Here is a 20,212-nt window from a genome sequence, read left to right on the forward strand (position 1 = left end):
CTGGGTGGGAAGGGCTCAGTGTGTGTTTTAACTTTCTGCTTCTACCCCAGCCATTTCTCCTGCACACACTAGCTACAGTGAGACCATGAGTACACTGAGATATGCATCCAATGCCAAAAACATCATCAACAAACCGAGGGTAAATGAGGTGAGACCTCCCTCTGAAGTCCTGATTTCCTACAGCTCACAAGTTTTCACCAAGTTCTCCTGTTTTCCTCTCATTTATTTCTTTCTCCTTATACTCACCCCAGTGGCCAGACTTGTTCTCCAAGTGATGAAGAAGCAAAATTCTTTCTTTTCTCATATCCCGACTGGCTTCATCCAGTTGCCTTTTAAAATAATTTATTTTAGGTGTTTCCCTATGGCCATTGATCTTAAGATCCCTGGTACACTATTGCCACTAGAGGAAAGATCGCTTAGGAGTGTTTGTGTTTACTGCCTTTATTCTGAGTTCATGTTGCTTTGTGCCTTTTTTCATATGCAAATTGCAGTGACATCTCTGTTTTGGGCTAAAAGTGGCATATGAAGAATTTTTTAGCCTTTAAAGCTGAATTAACGATGAGAATATTCTAAAAGTTCCTCATTTGCTTTGCAGTTTTGGTAAAAAATTCCAGGGCAGGGATTACAAATGAGTGGCCCATGTATAGCTCATCTATGGACTGTTTTAAAGGGCAATGTATCAATAATTAGGTGCTAAATTTAGTCACACATAATACTGGAAGATTAGCAGCTAATACTGGAAGATTAGCATACTCTGACGTTCGTATTACCTGCCTAATGTCCTGCTTTAAGGCAATGATTCTGAAACTTCAGTCTGTATCAGAATCACTTGGACGGTTTGTCAAACCAGCCGGGAAGACTTTATGATTTAGTAGGTGTTGGGGCATTGTAGGGAATGGGAGTCCACAGGTTTTGTATTTCTCACTAGCTCTTAGGTGAAGTTCCTAATGGTCCTGGGACCACACTTTGAAAAGACTGCCCTAGAAATTACTCTAAAGAAATGATCTGCTTCTTCAGGCTCATTGCGAGTAGCACCTCATAGCCATTTGGGCCTTCATATCAGTCATTGGTGACCGAGTTCTCTCTGTGTTTCAGGATGCAAATGTGAAGTTGATCAGAGAACTCAGGGAGGAGATTGGGAGACTGAAAGCCATGCTGCTGAGCTTTGAGCTGGTATGTGGGCATCAGGAGTTGTCTGTCCTCAGGAGACCCTTCTCTTCTGCAGAGGATCTGAGCCCTGCTGCATTCTGTATTCTCAATCAGGTGATGCTTGAAGAGCAGAGTGGGAGCAGAGACAGGACAGGAGTTATGATTACCTGTGTAGTTTCAGAAGGGATGGACACCCTTTTACTCTATTATCTTTGCTGTCCAGAGGGCATCAGCCTGCATGACCCTTGTTCTGTATGTGGGCAGATAAGGGGTATGAGAAAAAATTACCAGAAAAATTTACCAGAAAAAATTACCTCGAATTCTCCTTCTTTGTACCACTCTGAGCCCAATACTTAGCCTTCTGATTTGGTTCTGATTTTAACAATAAGGCCTTTCCTTTATCTGTACCTTTCCTTCCTAAGAGTAAGGGTGGGGCCCATGAAGCACATCTCTCTCTTTGTTTTTTTTTTTTTGTTTTTTTGTTTTTTTTTTTTGCATTTATATATATTTTTTAATTTTAAAATCTTTAATTCTTACATGCATTCCCAAACATGAACCCCCCTCCCACCTCCCTCCCCATAACATCTTTCTGGGTCATCCCCATGCACCAGCCCCAAGCATGCTGCATCCTGCATCAGACATAGACTGGCGATTCAATTCACATGATAGTATACATGTTAGAATGGCATTCTCCCAAATCATCCCACCCTCTCCCTCTCCCTCTGAGTCCAAAAGTCCGTTATACACATCTGTGTCTCTTTCCCTGTCTTGCATACAGGGTCGTCATTGCCATCTTCCTAAATCCCATATATATGTGTTAGTATACTGTATTGGTGTTTTTCTTTCTGGCTTACTTCACTCTGTATAATCGGCTCCAGTTTCATCCATCTCAACAGAACTGATTCAAATGAATTCTTTTTAACGGCTGAGTAATACTCCATTGTGTATATGTACCACAGCTTTCTTATCCATTCATCTGCTGGTGGACATCTAGGTTGTTTCCATGTCCTGGCTATTATAAACAGTGCTGCGATGAACATTGGGGTACATGTGTCTCTTTCAATTCTGGTTTCCTCGGTGTGTATGCCCAGAAGTGGGATTGCTGGGTCATAAGGTAGTTCTATTTGCAATTTTTTAAGGAATCTCCACACTGTTCTCCATAGTGGCTGTACTAGTTTGCATTCCCACCAACAGTGTAGGAGGGTTCCCTTTTCTCCACACCCTCTCCAGCATTTATTGCTTGCAGATTTTTGGATCACAGACATTCTCACTGGTGTGAAGTGGTACCTCATTGTGGTTTTGATTTGCATTTCTCTAATAATGAGTGATGTTGAGCATCTTTTCATGTGTTTGTTAGCCATCCGTATGTCTTCTTTGGAGAAATGTCTATTTAGTTCTTTGGCCCATTTTTTGATTGGGTCGTTTATTTTTCTGGAGTTGAGCTGCATAAGTTGCTTGTATATTTTTGAGATTAGTTGTTTGTCAGTTGCTTCATTTGCTATTATTTTCTCCCATTCAGAAGGCTGTCTTTTCACCTTGCTTATATTTTCCTTTGTTGTGCAGAAGCTTTTAATTTTAATTAGATCCCATTTGTTTATTTTTGCTTTTATTTCCAGAATTCTGGGAGGTGGATCATAGAGGATCCTGCTGAGATTTATGTCTGAGAGTGTTTTGCCTATGTTCTCCTCTAGGAGTTTTATAGTTTCTGATCTTACATTTAGATCTTTAATCCATTTTGAGTTTATTTTTGTGTGCGGTGTTAGAAAGTGATCTAGTTTCATTCTTTTACAAGTGGTTGACCAGTTTTCCCAGCACCACTTGTTAAAGAGATTGTCTTTACTCCATTGTATATTCTTGCCTCCTTTGTCAAAGATAAGGTGTCCATATGTGTGTGGGTTTATCTCTGGGCTTTCTATTTTGTTCCATTGATCTATATGTCTGTCTTTGTGCCAGTACCATACTGTCCACATCTCTCTCTTTGAACAGAGAAACTTCCATTCATTGAATGAGGGAAAGGATGAAAACCTGAAGGAGCTGATTCTCCAAAATGAATTGAAGGTGGGTATGTTGGGGCGCTCTGTTGTGCTTCGCTTCACCTTGGGAACAGTTCTGACCTCCCTCCATCATTCGTGGGCCAGGACTGCTCCCTTATCAGGACAGAGAGATTCTATATGGAGAAAACTTTTATCTCCATTGAGCCTTGAGTTCGGGGATGTTTGTCTTACGCCTGCTGATTGGCTTTCTGACTCTCCTTTCTTCTCTCAGGGGATCATGATAACTCCTTTCAGACAGTACAGTAGCCTAGAAAAAAATTATTTTCCAGTAAATAAGTAAATCAACTAAATGACAGGTATTCACTGAGCACCAAATAGGTGTTCAGCGTGATGCTGCAGGAGACACAGAGAAGTCCCTGCCCTCAGGTGGCTTGCAGTCTAGTTGGAAGCACATTTAGAGAATGATTCAATGCTGAACGTACGTGAGTTAGATGGAAAGAGCTTCAGAAAGAAGAAATCATGGTGGCTTGGAACTTTCATTGACAGCTTCAGTGCTGGAGTAGGAAGGCAGAGAATTTGAACTAGACTTTGGAGGATGGATACGGTCTGTTCGATAAGGAGATGGGCTGAGGTGTCAGGATAAGGGAGGGATGACAGAGGCAAAGCCACAGAAGTGAGAGAAGAGCTGGTGTGAGAGCATGTGGACACGTGCAGTGTGAGGACCTTGGAGCCAGCCAGGATACGTGCTCCTGGTAGAGGCACTGAGGGGAGGAGAGGGCTGGTTTAGGAGTTGTGTACTTGACATAAGCAGGTTACTCACAGCTTCTTGAACCAAGCTGGTGACATGATAAAGGAGTATATAGGGCGAATTAATATGACAGTTGCATGTAGGATGGATTGAGGCCTGGAAACAGACCAACAAGGAAAGAGACTGTTTTTGTGACCCTATGAGGGTGATTATATTTGGGGAGATTGAATCAAGTGGTAATTCCTGGAGACATTTAAAAGGAAGAAGTGGTAGGCATTATTTGGTGACAGGTTGGATTTAGGTCTTGTAAATGAATGTCCCCATTTCTAGTGTTCCACTGCATCATCCTTGTATATTATTACAGTATCCTGGCTATGTCAGTATTTTGTTACTCAAACGAAACTTTAAGACTACTTCCGATATTCAGAAGTTTCTCAAAAATTCTGTTTAGCTATATATTCTGATTTTTGCTTCATTCCAGGCTCATTAGCATTTTTACATTATACAGGCTGGCATACTGGACTTGAACCTGCCACTTGCTGGCCTTAGAACTTTAGGCAGGTAGGAGTGGGTGATAAAGGTCTCCAGAGGGGAGGTGTCCTCTGTAGCACCTTCAGGGGAGTGTGCCCTGCCACCCACCTCTGCCAGCCCTTTTTAGGTATCCTGTAGTTTTCAAACTTCAACTTAATGATTATAACATTAAAAAGAATGTTTCAGAAATTCCCTGGCAGTCCAGCGGTTAGGACTGCACTTCTGCTCCAGGAAGCATGGGTTCAGTCTCTGGTGGCGGAACTAAGATCCTGTAAACTGTGTGGCATGGCCAAAAAAAGGAAAAGAATATTTCTAGGATCATAAAATACTTGTACCTAAACTTGTCATGATTTCTTTTTTCTTAATTAAAAAAAAATTAAGTTTTCTTCTTTATGAGATTAGGGGTTAGCTGAATCTAGTTCCTTTTCTGGTCTTCCTCAGTTCTTCACTCCCAAAGGAAGTTTCTTGCCTTGACATCAATTTCCACCACAAGAAGGAAAAAGGACACTTTAATGGCACCCCACTCCAGTACTCTTGCCTGGAAAATCCCATGGACAGAGGAGCCTGGTAGGCTGCAGTCCATGGGGTCGCTGAGGATCGGACACGACTGAGCGACTTCACTTTCACTTTTCACTTTCCTGCATTGGAGAAGGAAATGGCAACCCACTCCAGTGTTCTTGCCTGGAGAATCCCAGGGACGGGGGAGCCTGGTGGGCTGCATAGAGTCTATGGGGTCACACAGAGTCGGACACGACTGAAGCGACTTAGCAGCAGCAGCAGCATTCAACATTGTTCCTTCACATTTCCCCAGTGGGCTTAGCTTAAGGCCTCTAAGCCTTAGTATATTTATTTTTTAAATTCTGTTCCTAAAAAAGAAAAGAAAAGAAAATTCTGTCCCTGATCCATAGTAAGCCCTCAGTGTTTTATTGTTACTGCTGTTGTTACTTTACTATTGCGCGGTCTTTCAGACCAGTTTTATAGCCTTCATTCTCCCTGGAGAGACCACTCTTGGTGCTTTGTGGGTCTCTGAGGGGTGCGCAAACTTATATTAGAACTCAAGGGTATACCTCTGGAAGTGTTAGGTCACAAGAGGACTCCCAGTGTAGATCACACAGGATGGTCATGCAAAGAAGGAAATTTAAACAAGATGTCTGACTCACATCCCAGCTAATTTTTTTGATATTTATTTGGATGCATTGGGTCTTAGTTTCAGCACATAGGATCTTTGATCTTTAGCATGCTGGATTTTTTAGTTGTGGCATATAGGATCTAGTTCCCTGAGCAGGGATCAAACCCAGGTCCTCTGCATTGGGAGCACAGAGGCTTAGCCACTGGACTACCAGGGAAGTCCCCCAACTAATTTTCAAACATAGCATTTATGGTGCTCTTTTCCCCCCTAAAAACAATACATGCTCATTGCAGAAAACGTTAAAAATAACATTTATTGAGTTTCTATTTATAAAATTAATAGTAACTATTGAGTAAAACTTAGAAAACACAGAGAGCTTACAGAGGAGGTGCAAGGGCCTGTGTGGGGCCTTGAGTAGTCCCTGGGGAGGAAAGTGAGGACGTGATGCCCGGAAATGGGCCAGGATGGCACTGGACACTGCTCCTCGTGCTGAGTGTCCAAGACCACCCCTCTGTCTCCACAGACAGACCAGCTGTCTAAAGACTGGGCCCGGAAGTGGAACGAGTGGCAGGCTCTCATGGAACATTACAGAGTGGACATCAACAAGAGGCAGGCTGGGCTGGTCATTGACTCCAGCCTGCCACACCTGATGGCCTTGGAGGACGACGTGCTCAGCACAGGTGTTGTGCTCTACCACCTCAAGGTGAGCAGGCGGGTGCACCCCCCCTCCTTGAGCTGCAGGCCCCAGAGGTGCAGGAGGGAAAGGCCAGTGGCAGCCGAGGCGGCAGAACTGCCCTCAGGAAGCCAGGTCTGCCCACCAGCTGTGATCTGTTTCATTTTTGTATGAATAGAGCAGAAGACTAGAAATCAGAATTTGTTTTTCAGCTGTTACTACTGTCACTCTTGTTTTTGCTTTCTGTGCCTCAGTTTCCTCATTTAAAATAAGAAAGATGCTGCTTATATTCCTTTTCTGGCTTCCTAAAGCATAGGAATGCACTCCTAGAGGTGAAATCCCAACCTCATAATTCCACCAGCACTCTTGAGCGCTCCCCGCAGATACAGCCAGCTCACAGAGGGCTTTCAGGGGCTAAAGGGATCAAAGGATAAGAAACAGTTCCCTTCTAGTACTTTCCCACTTCAGTCAACCCCCCTTCTCCATTACTAGGTTTGCCTGGGAAAGAAGAGAGGAGAGAGGAAGTTGATTTAGGAAGTTTATAAAAAGCATGCAGAACTCTGGAGAGCTGGTGGGCTAAGGGTGACCAGGGTGCGACATGCAAGCATCCAGAGGAAATAGAATGACGTGAAGCCCTTCTGTAAAGACCTGGCTCCCGTCGTTCTTTGTCACCTGGAGGCCGCCTTACTTCTAAATAAAGCATTTTGAGAGTTAGTGACACATGGTAGGTAGAGTCTTATATCCTGTCCTCATCAAAAGCGTTTGTCCTATTGTAGAAGGACAGTCCCCATGGATGGGCTAAACATACGTTGAAGTGAACGTGTTAGTCACTCAGCTGTGTCCGACTCTTTGCAACCCCATGGACTGTAGCCCACTAAGCTTCTCTGTCCATGGGATTCTCCAGGCAAGAATGCTGGAGTAGGAAGCCATTCCCTACTTCCCAACCCAGGGATCAAACCCGTGTCTCCTGCGTTGCAGGCAGATTCTTTACCATCTGAGCCACCAGGGAAACATATTGTATGTGGCCAAGAGTCCTATGCTCACTGGAAATCCAATCTGCATTTTCATAATTGTCCCCAGCATGTTAAACCGACATTTAAAAGGAGCAGAGTTTATGGGGATATGTGATGCTGCCTTCATCCCTGGAGAAATTAGGTTGCTGTTGCTGCAGTGCCTGTGGTGGGGAGACCTCAACAAGACTCATGCACTTATTAGCAAGTCTGTGTTCTGAGGCTGAGCCCTTGGGGAAGTTGTCAGAGACTGAGCCTCCCAGACAGAAAGTTAAAGTAGCTTCTTTTTTGACACAGCATAAATCATCTCAGTGAAAATGCTCCAGGCAGAAACGGCTGAGACTTTAATAACAAATCTAAACACCAAAGGCAATCGATCGTTCCGTTAGTCAGAGCCATAGGGAAAGATTGGAGGTCAGGAGAGACCAGATGGAATAAAACGCTTAGTGTTTGAGTAGAGCTGATGTGATGCATTGACTGGATGTGGAGTGAGCAGATGAAGGCAGACATCATGTGACAGAGTTAGGGTAGCAGCAGAGGGCTGAAGGATGAGGGCAGATGGAGCTGGAGGCAGGAGATGGACGATCCTGGGTCACTGGCGCCCTTGCCGAGTCAGTGCGCTGAGGGTCGCTCCCTCCCTCACACACTGGTAGTGAACCTAGGCATGAGGCCCCAGTCTGCTTTTGCTGGGGAGGCTCATCTAGGTTGCAGTGTGTGGGCTCCTCTAGTTGCAACGTGCAGGCTTAGTTGCCCTGAGGCATGTGGGATCTTTGTTCAGAGACCATGAATCGAACTCACATCCCCTGCTTTGGAAGGAGGATTTATAACCACTGGATCACCAGGGAAGTCTCTCAGTCTGCTTCTAATCCTGGCATTTCTATGGGTTTTTACCTATTTCCTTCCTTTTTGCTTGTTTACATCCTGGGTTGGGTAGTAGTATAACAGTAGTCATTCTAGATTCTCTGTTTTTATTTGCTAACTTGGTTCCAAACCCAGACCTAGTCCCTAACAATGGCCTGGGAGCTGTTTGCCTGAGTCACCTTGGGAGGCAGCTTGGGTGGGGAGTGAGCAGTGAAAGGGTGGGAGGAGCACAGGTTATTGATATCCTGGACTTCACCCTCATAACTGCCTTTGTTTTGCTGTTCCTCCCAAGAAAGAGGCATAAAGCAGCAGGTGCTGGCTCAGCCCACATTAAGTGAGATGCCAGCACGTTTTGGGTGGTTTCTGCTCTGCAGATCCAGAGGCTGGGATGTGCTGTGGCCTTTATCCCTTTGGGAGGAACGTGCCACATCATTAGGGCTGACCCTGACCCCTTGAGAGTAGTCTTGACCCCTCTCCCTCCATTCTGGCTGGTGGAGTCTAGAGCCCGGCATCCATTGGCTCATGCAATCCTCAGTGGCTGAGCAGGAAAGCCTGGGTTCTGGAGAGTCGTGGATTTTGGGAGGGAGCCAGATCCTCATTTATTACTTCCAGGAGTCTTTCTTCACAAGTGATTTTGGGAGAGCTGCAGGGCCCTCCCTTCTGGCTGTTGACAGTGAAGCCTAGCATAGAACTTTCTAGTCACTTAACAAGCATTGGTCACCAGGCAGGTGGTTTGGTGAGGTTGGAATAGCATGGGCACGGGACCAGGAGAGAAATGAATCCTAGCCAGAGTTGTCCTGTGTCGTCTGTGGGCCCCCAGGGCCGCTTATTTCCTATCAGCTTCAGATTCCTCCTCTATGCAGAGGATCATACTACTACATTCTAGGTGTTAAAGTATTAAATGAGAAATGTCTGTAAAGCATTCGGCGCAGTGCCCCGTACATAGGGGATAGTTAGTAAATGATAAACACAGCTCTAGACTCAGCTCTAGACTCGCATCCCCGTTGCCACATCACTGCCTTCCTCAAACAGAGCTGTGCTCTTAAACTGTGTTGGTATGGTCTCTACTAACCCAGTGATTCACTGATACTAACTCCAGTTTCTACCTCCTCTCTTATACTCTCTTTCAGTCTTTTTTAATTCTAGATGTGTTTTCCTCCTTTTTGTGCTTTATTCTTCTTAGAATCTGGTGTCTGTTAAACTTCATCTGCGGATTAAGAAGGTAAAAATCCTGTGCTTCCATACATCGTCATAGAAAGCATGTCTCTTTGAGACTGACTTGGACCAAACTTGGGCCACACTAACCTTAGTCCCTGGGAGAAAGCCGTACTCATGTGCCCACTTCCTCAGGCTAGAGAAGCTCTGACTGCCTAACTCGAGGCTACAGGACAGAAAGGAGCTGGCCAGTGCTAGCTGCTGCTGCTGTTAAGTCACTTTAGTCGTGTCCAACTCTGTGCGAGCCCATAGACGGCAGCCCACCAGGCTCCCCCGTCCCTGGGATTCACTTTGCAAAAAGCTGTCCTGTACTGTTTTGCCCACACCTTCCCAGGGGCATCCTGGGCTGCATAGTGAGTGGGCAGAGCAGTCAGAGTAGCCTGGACCAAAGCTGAGAAGTGGTGTGGAAAGGAGGCTGGGGAGGGCATGGGGAGACAGCGTCAGTGCTCAAACAGGTGGACTCTCCTTTGGGGCAGGGCTGCATCCCTTTTTATTCTCCTTAAAATGGCTTTGTTTTTCCGTTTAGGAGGGGACGACAAAAATAGGAAGGATTGACTCGGAGCAGGAACAGGACATCGGTGAGTGACAGTGTATGGGTCTGATGCTCTGTGTAGGTGTTCATGCCTGACGGGTTTTCTTTCCGAGGAAGCTGAGGGTTCTGAGAGGAAGGAATCTTGGAGTTCTGAAGGGCTGCTCCTCTTTTGCTGCCAGGCTGTGGGTCTTGGACATGAGAGGAGGAGACACACACACCGTGGGGCCATCTGGGTCTGGGTGGTTTCAGGTGGTGGCTCTTCCTCTTCTGTCATGATGTGAGATCTTCCAGAAGTGGATTCTGATCTCATCAAAAGAAAGGCGGAGATGTTTCCTGGGCTATGCCTCCACCCGAGTGACCGCCCCCCCCCACTGCCCCCACTGTCTATAGTCCTGCAGGGTCAGTGGATCGAGAGAGACCACTGCACTATCACCAGCGCCTGTGGGGTCGTCATTCTACGTCCTGCCCGCGGGGCCCGCTGCACAGTCAACGGCCGAGAGGTCACCTCCTCTTGCCGTCTCACCCAAGGTAGGACTACCCGTAGCCCAGTTTATGCCAGCATGAGTGGTGGACCAGCTCTGTTCTCAGTCAGATCCAGAGGGCTCAGTGAAGCAGGCTTTAAGAATGGTACCACCAGCCTCTGCACCCAGGGATCTGAAGATTTCCTAATATGGTCCTTTTCCTGTAAATAGAGACCCCAAGTCCAGGACCCCCGAGCAGAGAATGACTCTCTGAAATTAGTACCTGTGTTTGTTAGCTGTACGTCCTTGGGAAGGTCCCTGAGCCTCAAATTCCTCATTTAGAAAATGGGGATAATAATAGAATCATTGTGAGGATTGAATGAGCTAATCTGTGTAATGTTCTTAACAGTGTTCTTTTCACTCAGAAAACACTCATAATGATGATTAATGCTATTATTACTACTACTATTAATCTATTCAGAGTCTGTGTTCTTTGTGGGTGAACTTGGGTACCCCTTCTTGCATGGAGTATTCCCTGACTGCTCCACCTGGAGCTCCACTTGCTTTCCCCTGGAATACCAGGGCTTCTCCTGTTCATCTCATTAGTTCAATGCATATGCTATATGATATCCAGGGAGTGCAGATCTTACTGACTCAGCTAAATGATCACCTTACTGAGGGTGGGACTTTGTTCCCCAGAACAGTGCCCTGCACATTACTGTACTCAGAACATGAGCTGGGGCTTGATTTTAGTTTGGTGTCTATGCCACAGGAGCAGTCATAACCCTGGGGAAAGCACAGAAGTTCCGGTTCAACCACCCTGCAGAGGCCGCCGTCCTTCGGCAGAGGAGGCAGGTGAGCACATGGCGTTCTCCACGTGGCTGTTGACCTCCCTGCTTCGCCTTTCTGGTGGGGGAGCCGAGCTACGTCTGTATCTGTTGGGATAGGGGTGAGGAGGCTTCCTTCCTTATCCACAGGTCGGAGAGGCTCTTGGTGGCAGTGGCTCTCTGGAGTGGCTGGACTTGGGTGGAGATGTCGCTGCCTCCCAGATGTGTCTCTGCCCTTTGCTTTGGAAGGAAAGGTGAGAGAGAGTTGCTCGTTCTACTGTGGAGCCTATTGGTTTTGCTTTTAATTCATTACAACATGGAGCAGGGAAGAATTGAGTGTAGCAGCCAAGTTGGGAATGAAGCCTGGCCTGAACCACCTTGGGTGAGTGGTCTGAGGATGGTGAGCTAGCCGCTCAGCCAGTGGGTGGCCGGCCAGTGGTCATGGTCCTCATTCCCTTCCCCTTGGATGTCGCACTTCCTTCATCACTGAGAGAGGTGTGTACTAATATCACTTGATGTCTCCTGTGGCCACCTTCTCTGTCCACAAGATTTACATGTGGTGTAACTGTGGATATCTGTTGCTGCTTTCAGACCTGCCTCCCATGGATCCCATTGAATTCTGGCCTGCCTGTGTGTGAGCTCACATATGTGTCAGTTAACTTCCAGGACCAGCTTCCTCTGAGTTTTTTAAGTTATTGTAGGATTGAGAAGCCTCTTTCCCTCGTAAGCAAGGGTTCAGGAACTCTAGGAACAACATGAAACTATCTTGGGCTCTTGCCCTCATCTGCCTGCTTTGCCTGCCTTGAGACTGTGGAGTATGGAGTCAGTTTTCTATGTGATTCGTAGCAACTGCTTTTCTTCTTCACAGTCGTCCTTTGTCCACTTCAGTGAAGGAGCTGCCTCCCAGATCGAGATGCCCTGTGGGTTGGATACTGGGAGCAGTGGTATCCTTCCGTTCTGAAAGCCACCAGTGTCTTGTACCTTGAGGACTTCCTGTAGCAAATGTCAGCAGGGAACCTAGTGTCTGTGAGGCCCTGGTGCGGGGGGGTTGTCCCACACCGTGAACTCAGGGTGCCTGTGAGGGTTCTGACAGCCCCCCGGGCTCCTGTTGCTCTCTCCTCAGGCCAGGAGTGGTGATGGAAGCTGAGGAGAGTCTTGGGTCAGACCTTGATGGCCAGATGAGGGTGAGGACAGGAGTGCCCTGAGCCCAGGAGCACGAGCAGCAGGCAGGCGCTCCTGGGAGGGCTGCTGAGGCCTGGAGGACAGTGATCCCGGCCTCAGGGAGGATGGCCAGTGTAGGGCAACTGGGGGCCCTGAGGAGTGGCACAGAGTGGAGCGCATCAAGACCAAGGTGAGCTCAGGGCTGAAGCCAGGGCTCTTGTTTTGTCAGAATGACCTCCCTTTTTGTAGTGAAGTCATGAAAGGGGGCCTTATCATAGGTAAGTTCTGTTGGGAAGACACACTGAGGCTGTGTTTCCCCCAGAGTCCAGAGGTTTACAGGAAATGGCTCTGCAACTTACTATTTTTTTAATTAAAATTATTTATTTATTTAGGCTGTGCTGGGTCTTCATTGCCACGTGGGCTTTTCTCTAGTGGTGAGTGGGGGCTACTCTCTAGCTGAGGTGCTTGGGCTTCTCCTTGTGGTGGCTTCTCTTGTTGGGGATCACGGGCTGTAGGGTGCGTGGGCTTCAGTAGCTGCAGCGTGCAGGCTCAGAAGTTGCAGCTCCCAGGCTGTAAAGCACAGGCTCAGTAGTTGTGGTGATGGGCTGAGTTGTTCTGCATCTTTCGGGATCTTCCAAGTCAGTGATAGAAATCTCCTGCATTGACTTCTATACCACGGAGCCACCAGGGGAGCCCTGGCTTTGCAACTTAAAGAGCCACAGATACTTGAGGAGATATTGGCATTGGGTAAAGTAGCCTTACCTCCTGGCTCTACAACAGAAAGCTATGTGATCTTAGGCAAGCTAAGTCTCTGAGCCTGTTTGCTCACCTCTAAGTAAGGGTGCTACCATCTCTGTCCCAGGGGTCCTTGTGATACAGGCTGAAGGAGCGGGTGCACATGGAATGCTCTGCCCAGTGCCCGTCACCCCACAGCCCTGCTGCCCTGGAAGGTGGCCTCCCTTTTGTTTTCCTGTCCTCGTATCTTGCCCTAGCAGACCCATTCACCCCAGAAAAACACTGGTCTTCTGTCTTTTTGAAGTCTTCTCAGGCTCTCTACCCCCATGGGCATGGACGTGACCTTTCAGCAGCACCAAGAATGACCCCTTTCATTAGAGGACAGAGGGCGACTAGAGAAGCAGGCCTCTCCCCTTTGCTGCCTCCGATCTTTAGCTCCAGCCCTGGGAGCCTTTGGGCTGGGTGGTCCTACCCAGTTGCCATCACCCGCAGGCATGCACCAGCAGTGGGTGGGGTGGGCTCAAGCCTGTGATCTGCTAGACGGGCTGGAGAGACCGTGAGCATGAGGGGCCCAGCGCATTGTCAGCAGGGCTCCCCATCTGGGCGTGTGTCTCCATGAGGGTCTCTCATTTGCTCTTGGGTGGTGTAGGCTCCGACGCCTCCTTGTGTCCCAGGTTTCCTTTCCGTCCCCTCTCTCTGATGGGGTGCTTCTCTGCTGGGAGCCTGAAAAGCTAGCGCTGACTCTAGAGCAAGGGAGGTTGGCCCGTTGGCAGTTATCTGGACCTGAGACCAGTTTGTCCTTGAAAACTCTTTGTCATCTGTGTTCTTAGCATTGTCCCATTTGGAATTGGGGAACCTAGCCTTAAGTGCCTAGAACCCAGGGACGCTGTTGCTGCTGCCACTGTCACTGTCTCCTCTGCAAGTGGGTGCCTCTGCGTTTCTGCTGCAGAAGCCTCCAGAGCTGAGCAGCCAGGGGGCCTGATGGAGTCCTGGCAGTCGCTGGAGGTGCTAGGGTTCCCCAGGGTGAAGGGTACCATCTGACAGGGACAGAGGTCCTCAACTGCAGGTAACTGAAGACTGGTTCTTGGTCATCTACCCAGCATGGAGCATTAGGCCAGCATGTTCTTTTTCACTTGCTTTCTGGGAACTTGACAACGTGCTCAGCACAGGAGCCGTTTTTAGTCTGATGGTGTGTGACTCAGGCGAACGTGCAGGGTCTGTGGGGATTCTTCCAGACTGCCTCTCCTTGCAGGCCTGCTGCCACTGTTGGGTCTGCAGAAGCTGATGGCTAGCTGCAGCTTTCCCCGGGGGAGGATAAAGGAGCTGTCTTCTAGGGAGAATCTGATTGTACTGGGTTGGAGAAAAAGTTTGTTCAGGTTTCCATAACAGCTTGCGAAAAGCCCAAATAAACTTTTTGGTCAACCCAATAAATCTGAGAGTCAGGAAGGAAACTGAGTACTCTCCGGGAATTCAGAATAAATGTCTCCTCCCTGTCTCTTGTAATTGATGGTCTGGATCTTTGTTGGGTATGTCTTAAGACCCTCTGATGGGTTCAGGTTTGTAATTCATCCATGTCCGGGCTCAGATACAATTTGGAGCTGTGATGCAGGTATGATACATACAAGTCTATGTGTAAAATGTTTTTCATCAACTGTTATTTCTGTTTGTGTGGTGCTCACTGGCTTTTTATTCCATTTGCTAGCCTCTGCCATACGTGTTTTCTGTACACTCCACTGTGTGTGTTTGGCCTTTTGATCCCAGCAGCAGCACCCGTCTTCCCCAGAGCACCTGGTGCAGGTCCCTGGACCCACTGCAGTTTGAGCCCCACACAGCCTCCTTTCCACAGAGGAGCCTGCCACTGTGTCCATTCCCACCCACGCCCCTGTGCTTGTATTCACTCTCCCACCCATCCATCCTTCACTGTCCTCCTCAGGTTACAGTAAGACATCTTAATTTCTTCTAAGTCAAAAGCAGCTGGATTGTGTTTTATGCTTTGCTGCAGCTATTCAGCTCTGCCAGCAAGGCACAGAAACCCCCTAGACAATACATAGACCTCAGGTGTGGTTGGGTTCCAGTAACTGAATCACAAGAACAGGCTGTGGACCATGTGGCCCACAGGCTGTAGTTTTTGGACCTCTGCTTTCATTCTTCTCTACAAGGTGGTAAATCTCCTAAGTGGAGTGGACTCCTCAGAGCGCATTGCTCAGCCAGTTTGCCATCCGCTTCTGGTGTAAAGTCACTGAGTGAGTTTCCAAGCCTGAGAGCCATGGGCTCCTGGGGCTGGAATGAGGGCCGAGGGTAGGCTAAGCACAGCCAGATCCAGCTTATGTGTCAGCTTCCAGCAAACACTGAACCTTCCTGGATGCTTCCCCTCTCACCTCAGAGCAGAGCCCCATGCATTTGGCTCTTTTAGAAACCTTAATGACAGGAATGGAGAGGCCCTGAAGAAACAGCATGGGAGGCCCATGCATAGAAGGCATGTGAGACCAAGGGAGAAGTTAGCATGAGGGGAGAAGCTGTCAGTCTTCGGAGGAAGGCTCTGACTCGTCAATGGTCCTGCAGGAACCTGGTGGCAGAGTAAAGCATGACTGAGTCTAGAATTTTCTTTTTCTTCTTTTGGTAGAGGTGCTGGGGAATGAACTTGAGTCCTTGTACAAGCCAATAGAACCTTTGAAAATTTTGTATTATTGGAAAATTCAGCTGTACTACAAATGATTGACTCATGGCTAAATCATGTTTTATTTATATCCCCAACATGTTCCCAATGCCTCCCCACTGGATCTAAACACATCCTGGACAGTTTCACCAGTAAACACATCAGCAGGTGTCTCTGAGAGGTGAGGCTGAGCCTAAAGGTCTTGAACCCTCTTGCAGGGCTCGCTCCCCGAGACCAGCCCTCCCCCGGGGCCCCTGGGGCACATGCAGGTCGGTGTGTGTCTGAGTTCCCTCTCCTCCCACTACTAGATTGAGAGGTGCAGTCGTGGGCTCTGAACGTGGATGAGAAGTTCCGTTCCCACCATGTTCCCAGAACTTCTGCTCTACTCTCATTATGCCACATTTTCAGCAGATACCTTTTTATTCTCTTCTCTCTCTCTTTTTTTTAATGACAGGGTTTCTTTATTTAGCTAAAAATTAAATAATAAAAAAAAAAACCCAACCGCTATACTTTGCTGTTTTCCTTAACCAAAATGAACCTGTGTTTCTGCTGAGCCCACAGCCTAGGAATCTGCTAGCCTCAGGACTGCTCTCCCCTCCCGCACTGTGACATCACCAGCTGCCTGTGACACCGTGCCGGTGTGTCCCAAGCTGTCAGGAGTCCGGAGCCCTCTGCACCCTGTCCAAGGCAGGGTTCCCTGGGAGGGGCTGAGGCCACTGTGGTTTGTACTGAGCTGTGTTTGCGTTTCCCCCGGGTGACCCGGCCCCTGTGACAGGAGAGCGCTGGGAGAGCAGAGTAACAAGGACCACTGGCCACTGAGGGCTGGAGAGACGCCCTGTGGGACCCAGATTCCGCAGCAGCAGCAGCAGCACCTCGTGGGGGATGTGAGGCAGCAGATCCTAGTGGGACAGATTAGAGCCAAACAGGAAGCGGAGCCGAAACAGCTGCACACCGGCCTGCGGGTTGAAGACGGTAGGAGCCTGCTTGCCATTCCCATCTCTCTGTGCCCCCCCGCCTTCTGTATTCTTTCCTTTGTTTTCTTTGTGATATGATGGAATCTATGGTATTAGGGGTTCTCTCCCCTCTTTTAGAGACCAGGGGCTCTTACAAGGGGCTAAAAGCAAGAGTAAGGAAACAGCCTCATTTTGGCCCCTCATCGGGGTGATGGTTCTCCTGCCTGCTCCTTCATGTGCACACATTTGTCCAGGCTCTGCTGCTGGCCCGTGTGTGTGCCTGTTGCCCTGCTGAGGCCAGGGGCTACATCTCCTTGCCGTGTGGTCAGGGGGGCCGTCACTCTTGCCCCAGAAGGCCCTGTGGCCCTCATCCCGCCCTGTCAACCTGGCCAGCTCTTCACTCTGCGCAGGTACAGCTGTGGCCAGAGGTGCCTGAGTCCAGGGAGGGAGGGAGGGCTGACCTTCTCTTGGGGTGTTTTTGGTTTGCAGACCAGCTCAGAGGAGAGACCTGGCTGGCCAACCTGCGGCAGCAGCCACAGCAAGACCACGCAGCAGAGAAAGAACTTGAGGCTGCAGTGCCTTCTCATTCGTGGTGCCAGACAGACCCCAAGACTCAGCCATACCCGCAGGTCCGAAGCCAGAGCAACGTGGTGCACCCGCAGTTCCTGCGGAGACACGAGTGGAACATCTGGCAGAGAAGAGCCTCATTCAAGCTGGAGAGGGTCATCAAGAAGCAGAGGCTGCTGGAGGCCCACAGGGGACCGGAGCAGCTCAGGGCACTGTGCTGGCTCCAGGATGACCGCCTCCGGAGGACCCCCTTCCCAGCCCTCTGCCCCGGTGCCCTGATCCCAGGGCCTCATCGTAGAAGCAGGTTGACAAGCTGCAGTTCTCTGCGCCTCCGAAGGCCCTGCAGCAGGCACTCAGCCCAGCTGCGCAGGTATAGCCCACGGAGGCCGCCTGAAGGCACTGGCTGAGGTTGACAGCGCCTTCCCAGGGCCTCAGTTTCTTCCATCTGTGAAACGGAAAGATGTGTCTGCTCTTCTCTTGCTCATCGCTTTCTCTCTCTTCTGACCACTCTCCTTTCTCTATAGTTGGACTCTTCTAAGACTGCCCCTGCCACACTTTGAGCGGCAGCTCTTGCTTCTTTGGTGACATCTCCTGAGGGAGAATCTCAGCCTCGTCTTCCCTGTGCTCCAGACCATGGCTGTCCACGTATGCCTCCTTGTGTAGCTGCTGCCCCAACCGCAGTCTGTTCCCGCACCATTCCCCCTTCCCCTCCCACCCACCCAGCAGCTCTAGTCAGCAGCTCAGCCCCCACCATATTGAGCATGCGGAGCACTGTCTCTCTGACTTCTGGTTCAGTTTGGGCTCCTCCTTTTTTTCTCCTTCACTCCTCATGTTCAGTCAAGGCGAGGATATGCTGTCTCCCCGACTGCTTGGAACAGAGGGCTGTGTCCACCTCTTCATATGCTCTGGGCCTAGCACAGGGCCTCGCCCGTAGTAGGTGCAGTTAATGTAAGTGTTATGTTTGCTCACCGATCACTCATAGTCTTCAGACAGTGTGAAACATTTCCAACACACAAGGTGGGAAGAATCATGTACCTGTCACCCAGAGCAGGTGTCACGATTTGCTTTGTCTCCCCTCCTTCATTTTGCTGATGAAGTATTTTAGAACAACTCCTATACAGCATGTCATTCCGGTCCTACAGCAAATATATACAGTTCTGAAAAATAAGGGCTTTCCTTGTAACCATATTGTCATCACACCCAACAAAATTAAAATAATAAGTATAATAAAAAACCTAGGCCATATTCAAATTTCTCTAGTTGCCTCAAAATATATATTTATAGTTAAGATCCAATAGGATATACACACTGCATGTGGTCATTATATCCTTCAAGTTTCTTTTAATCATCCTTTTTGGCTTCTTAATAATTTGTTCATATCATTAATTTGTTAAAGTGGGTCAGTTCTATGCGATGTGCTTCCTTATATAAGACTTGTTTGTTTGGGTCCTTGTAGAGCCGTTTCAGTTATTCTTCAGTTCCTCATGTTGGAAGATTTCCCTAAAGGTGGGATTCGATTCAGATTCCGTCCAACCTTTTTATAAGTAAAGAAAATGAGGAACACAGTGTACCCGGGGCTGCTTTAAGAGCCAGGGCTCTAGTCTGCAGTTGTCTTGTGTGCCTGTAGAGCTTTCCTCTGACCCTAAAGGCCATGAAATGAAGTGACAGTTGCTCAGTTGTATCTGACTCTTTGCAACCCCATGGACTATACAGTCCATGGAATTCTCCGGGCCAGAATATTGGAGTGGGTAGCCATTCCCTTCTCCAGGGGATCTTCCCAACCCAGGGATCGAACCCAGGTCTCTCATATTGCTTGCAGATTCTTTACCAGCTGAGCCACAAGGGAAGCCCAAGAATACTGAAATGGCTAGCCATACTGGAGTCGGTAGCCGTTCCCTTCTCTGGTGGATCTTCCCAACTCAGGAATCGAACCGGGGTCCCCTGCATTGCAGGCAGATTCTTTACCAACTGAGCTATCAGGGAAGCTCATAAGACCTTAGGGACCTAGTTTTAATGATTTTATTTATTTATTTTTGCCTGTGCTGGGTCTTCACTGTTGCATGTGCTTTTCTCTAGTTGCAGCAAGCAGGGGCTCCTCTCTGGTTGTAGTGCATGGGCTTCTTGTCGTGGCGGCGTCTCTTCTTGTGGAGCATGGGCTCTAGGGCATACAGGCTTTAGGAGATATGGCATGTGGGCTCAGTGGTTGTGGCTCTCAGGCTCTAGAGCACACCCTCAGTGGTGGCTCAGGGGCTTAGTTGCTCCACACCATGTAGGATCTTCCTGGACCAGGGATTGAACCTGTGTCTCCTACATTGGCAGGCAGATTCTTTACCACTGAACCACCAAGGAAGCCCTGGCCTAGATTTAAATCTGTTTCAGAGCAAACTGAGGAGGACTTTATATTCCCTTTGTCAGGAGGAAGTAGGGACCTCTGTCTTCTGAGATGGCTTTCCTTGTCTCCACAGTGTTTTCGTGAATCGGGATCCCTCCACCACGTTACCACCTATGCCTGACCCTACTGAGCAATTATCAGAAGAGTATCTGCCCCTGGCTGCTTCTTACCCCCCAAGGATAGGGCATCTCATCCAGCATGCCCTCCGTTCCTCAGGCGAGGGGCAGTTTGGCACAGCCAGGAAGGCCCTGGCCTGGAAGGGAGCCTCACACCTGGGCACGTGCCTCACCGAGAGCTCCGAGTCGGCCAGTGTCCAGGAAGTGGAGAGAATGGGTAAGCAGCCCCGTCAGATGGTGGCCCAGAGTTTAGTATCTCTGGGCCAGTCAGCTCACAAGTGAAAGCCATGGGGTAAGCTGAAGGTCCTTACCCCTTCCACTCAGACCAGGAGGGCTAAGGCCATGCGCCAGCAGGGTGGTGAACAAAAGGGAACCTTGGGCCCACGAGGTTGTTGAGGGAGCCAGTTGCAGTTCCTCACATCTTCATGGATCCAAGTAGACATTTGGGCATGGGAAGGCAGCCAAGACTTTCTGGGCAGGATTCATACCACTGTCTCCAAGC

The 20,212-nt window shown here is 48.7% G+C and overlaps 1 protein-coding gene across 11 annotated transcripts in view; it reads left to right on the forward strand.

The window, feature by feature from the left end:
* Window positions 1–20,212, forward strand: part of STARD9 (StAR related lipid transfer domain containing 9) — a 114,411-nt gene that overhangs the window by 71,794 nt on the left and 22,405 nt on the right. For 8 of the 11 annotated variants that reach the window (XR_011258187.1, XR_011258188.1, XR_011258186.1 and 5 more), the window contains exons 13-24: window positions 51–148; window positions 1,096–1,173; window positions 3,136–3,207; window positions 6,075–6,254; window positions 9,279–9,317; window positions 9,837–9,888; window positions 10,233–10,370; window positions 11,076–11,158; window positions 11,281–11,384; window positions 16,458–16,654; window positions 17,125–17,572; window positions 19,668–19,927. Coding sequence is in view for 8 of the 11 variants with exons in the window: in XM_069596059.1 (XP_069452160.1) it covers window positions 51–148; window positions 1,096–1,173; window positions 3,136–3,207; window positions 6,075–6,254; window positions 9,279–9,317; window positions 9,837–9,888; window positions 10,233–10,370; window positions 11,076–11,158; window positions 11,281–11,384; window positions 16,458–16,654; window positions 17,125–17,572; window positions 19,668–19,927 (1,749 nt within the window). In the remaining 3 variants the exon portion in view is untranslated. Of the gene's footprint in view, window positions 1–50; window positions 149–1,095; window positions 1,174–3,135; window positions 3,208–6,074; window positions 6,255–9,278; window positions 9,318–9,836; window positions 9,889–10,232; window positions 10,371–11,075; window positions 11,159–11,280; window positions 11,385–12,893; window positions 15,864–16,457; window positions 16,655–17,124; window positions 17,573–19,667; window positions 19,928–20,212 lie in introns of those variants that run through there. The other 3 variants (XM_069596062.1, XM_069596066.1, XM_069596065.1) reach the window with 2 other exon arrangements.

The sequence above is a fragment of the Ovis canadensis genome, chromosome 7 (assembly GCF_042477335.2).
Source record: "Ovis canadensis isolate MfBH-ARS-UI-01 breed Bighorn chromosome 7, ARS-UI_OviCan_v2, whole genome shotgun sequence".
NCBI lineage: Eukaryota > Metazoa > Chordata > Mammalia > Artiodactyla > Bovidae > Ovis > Ovis canadensis.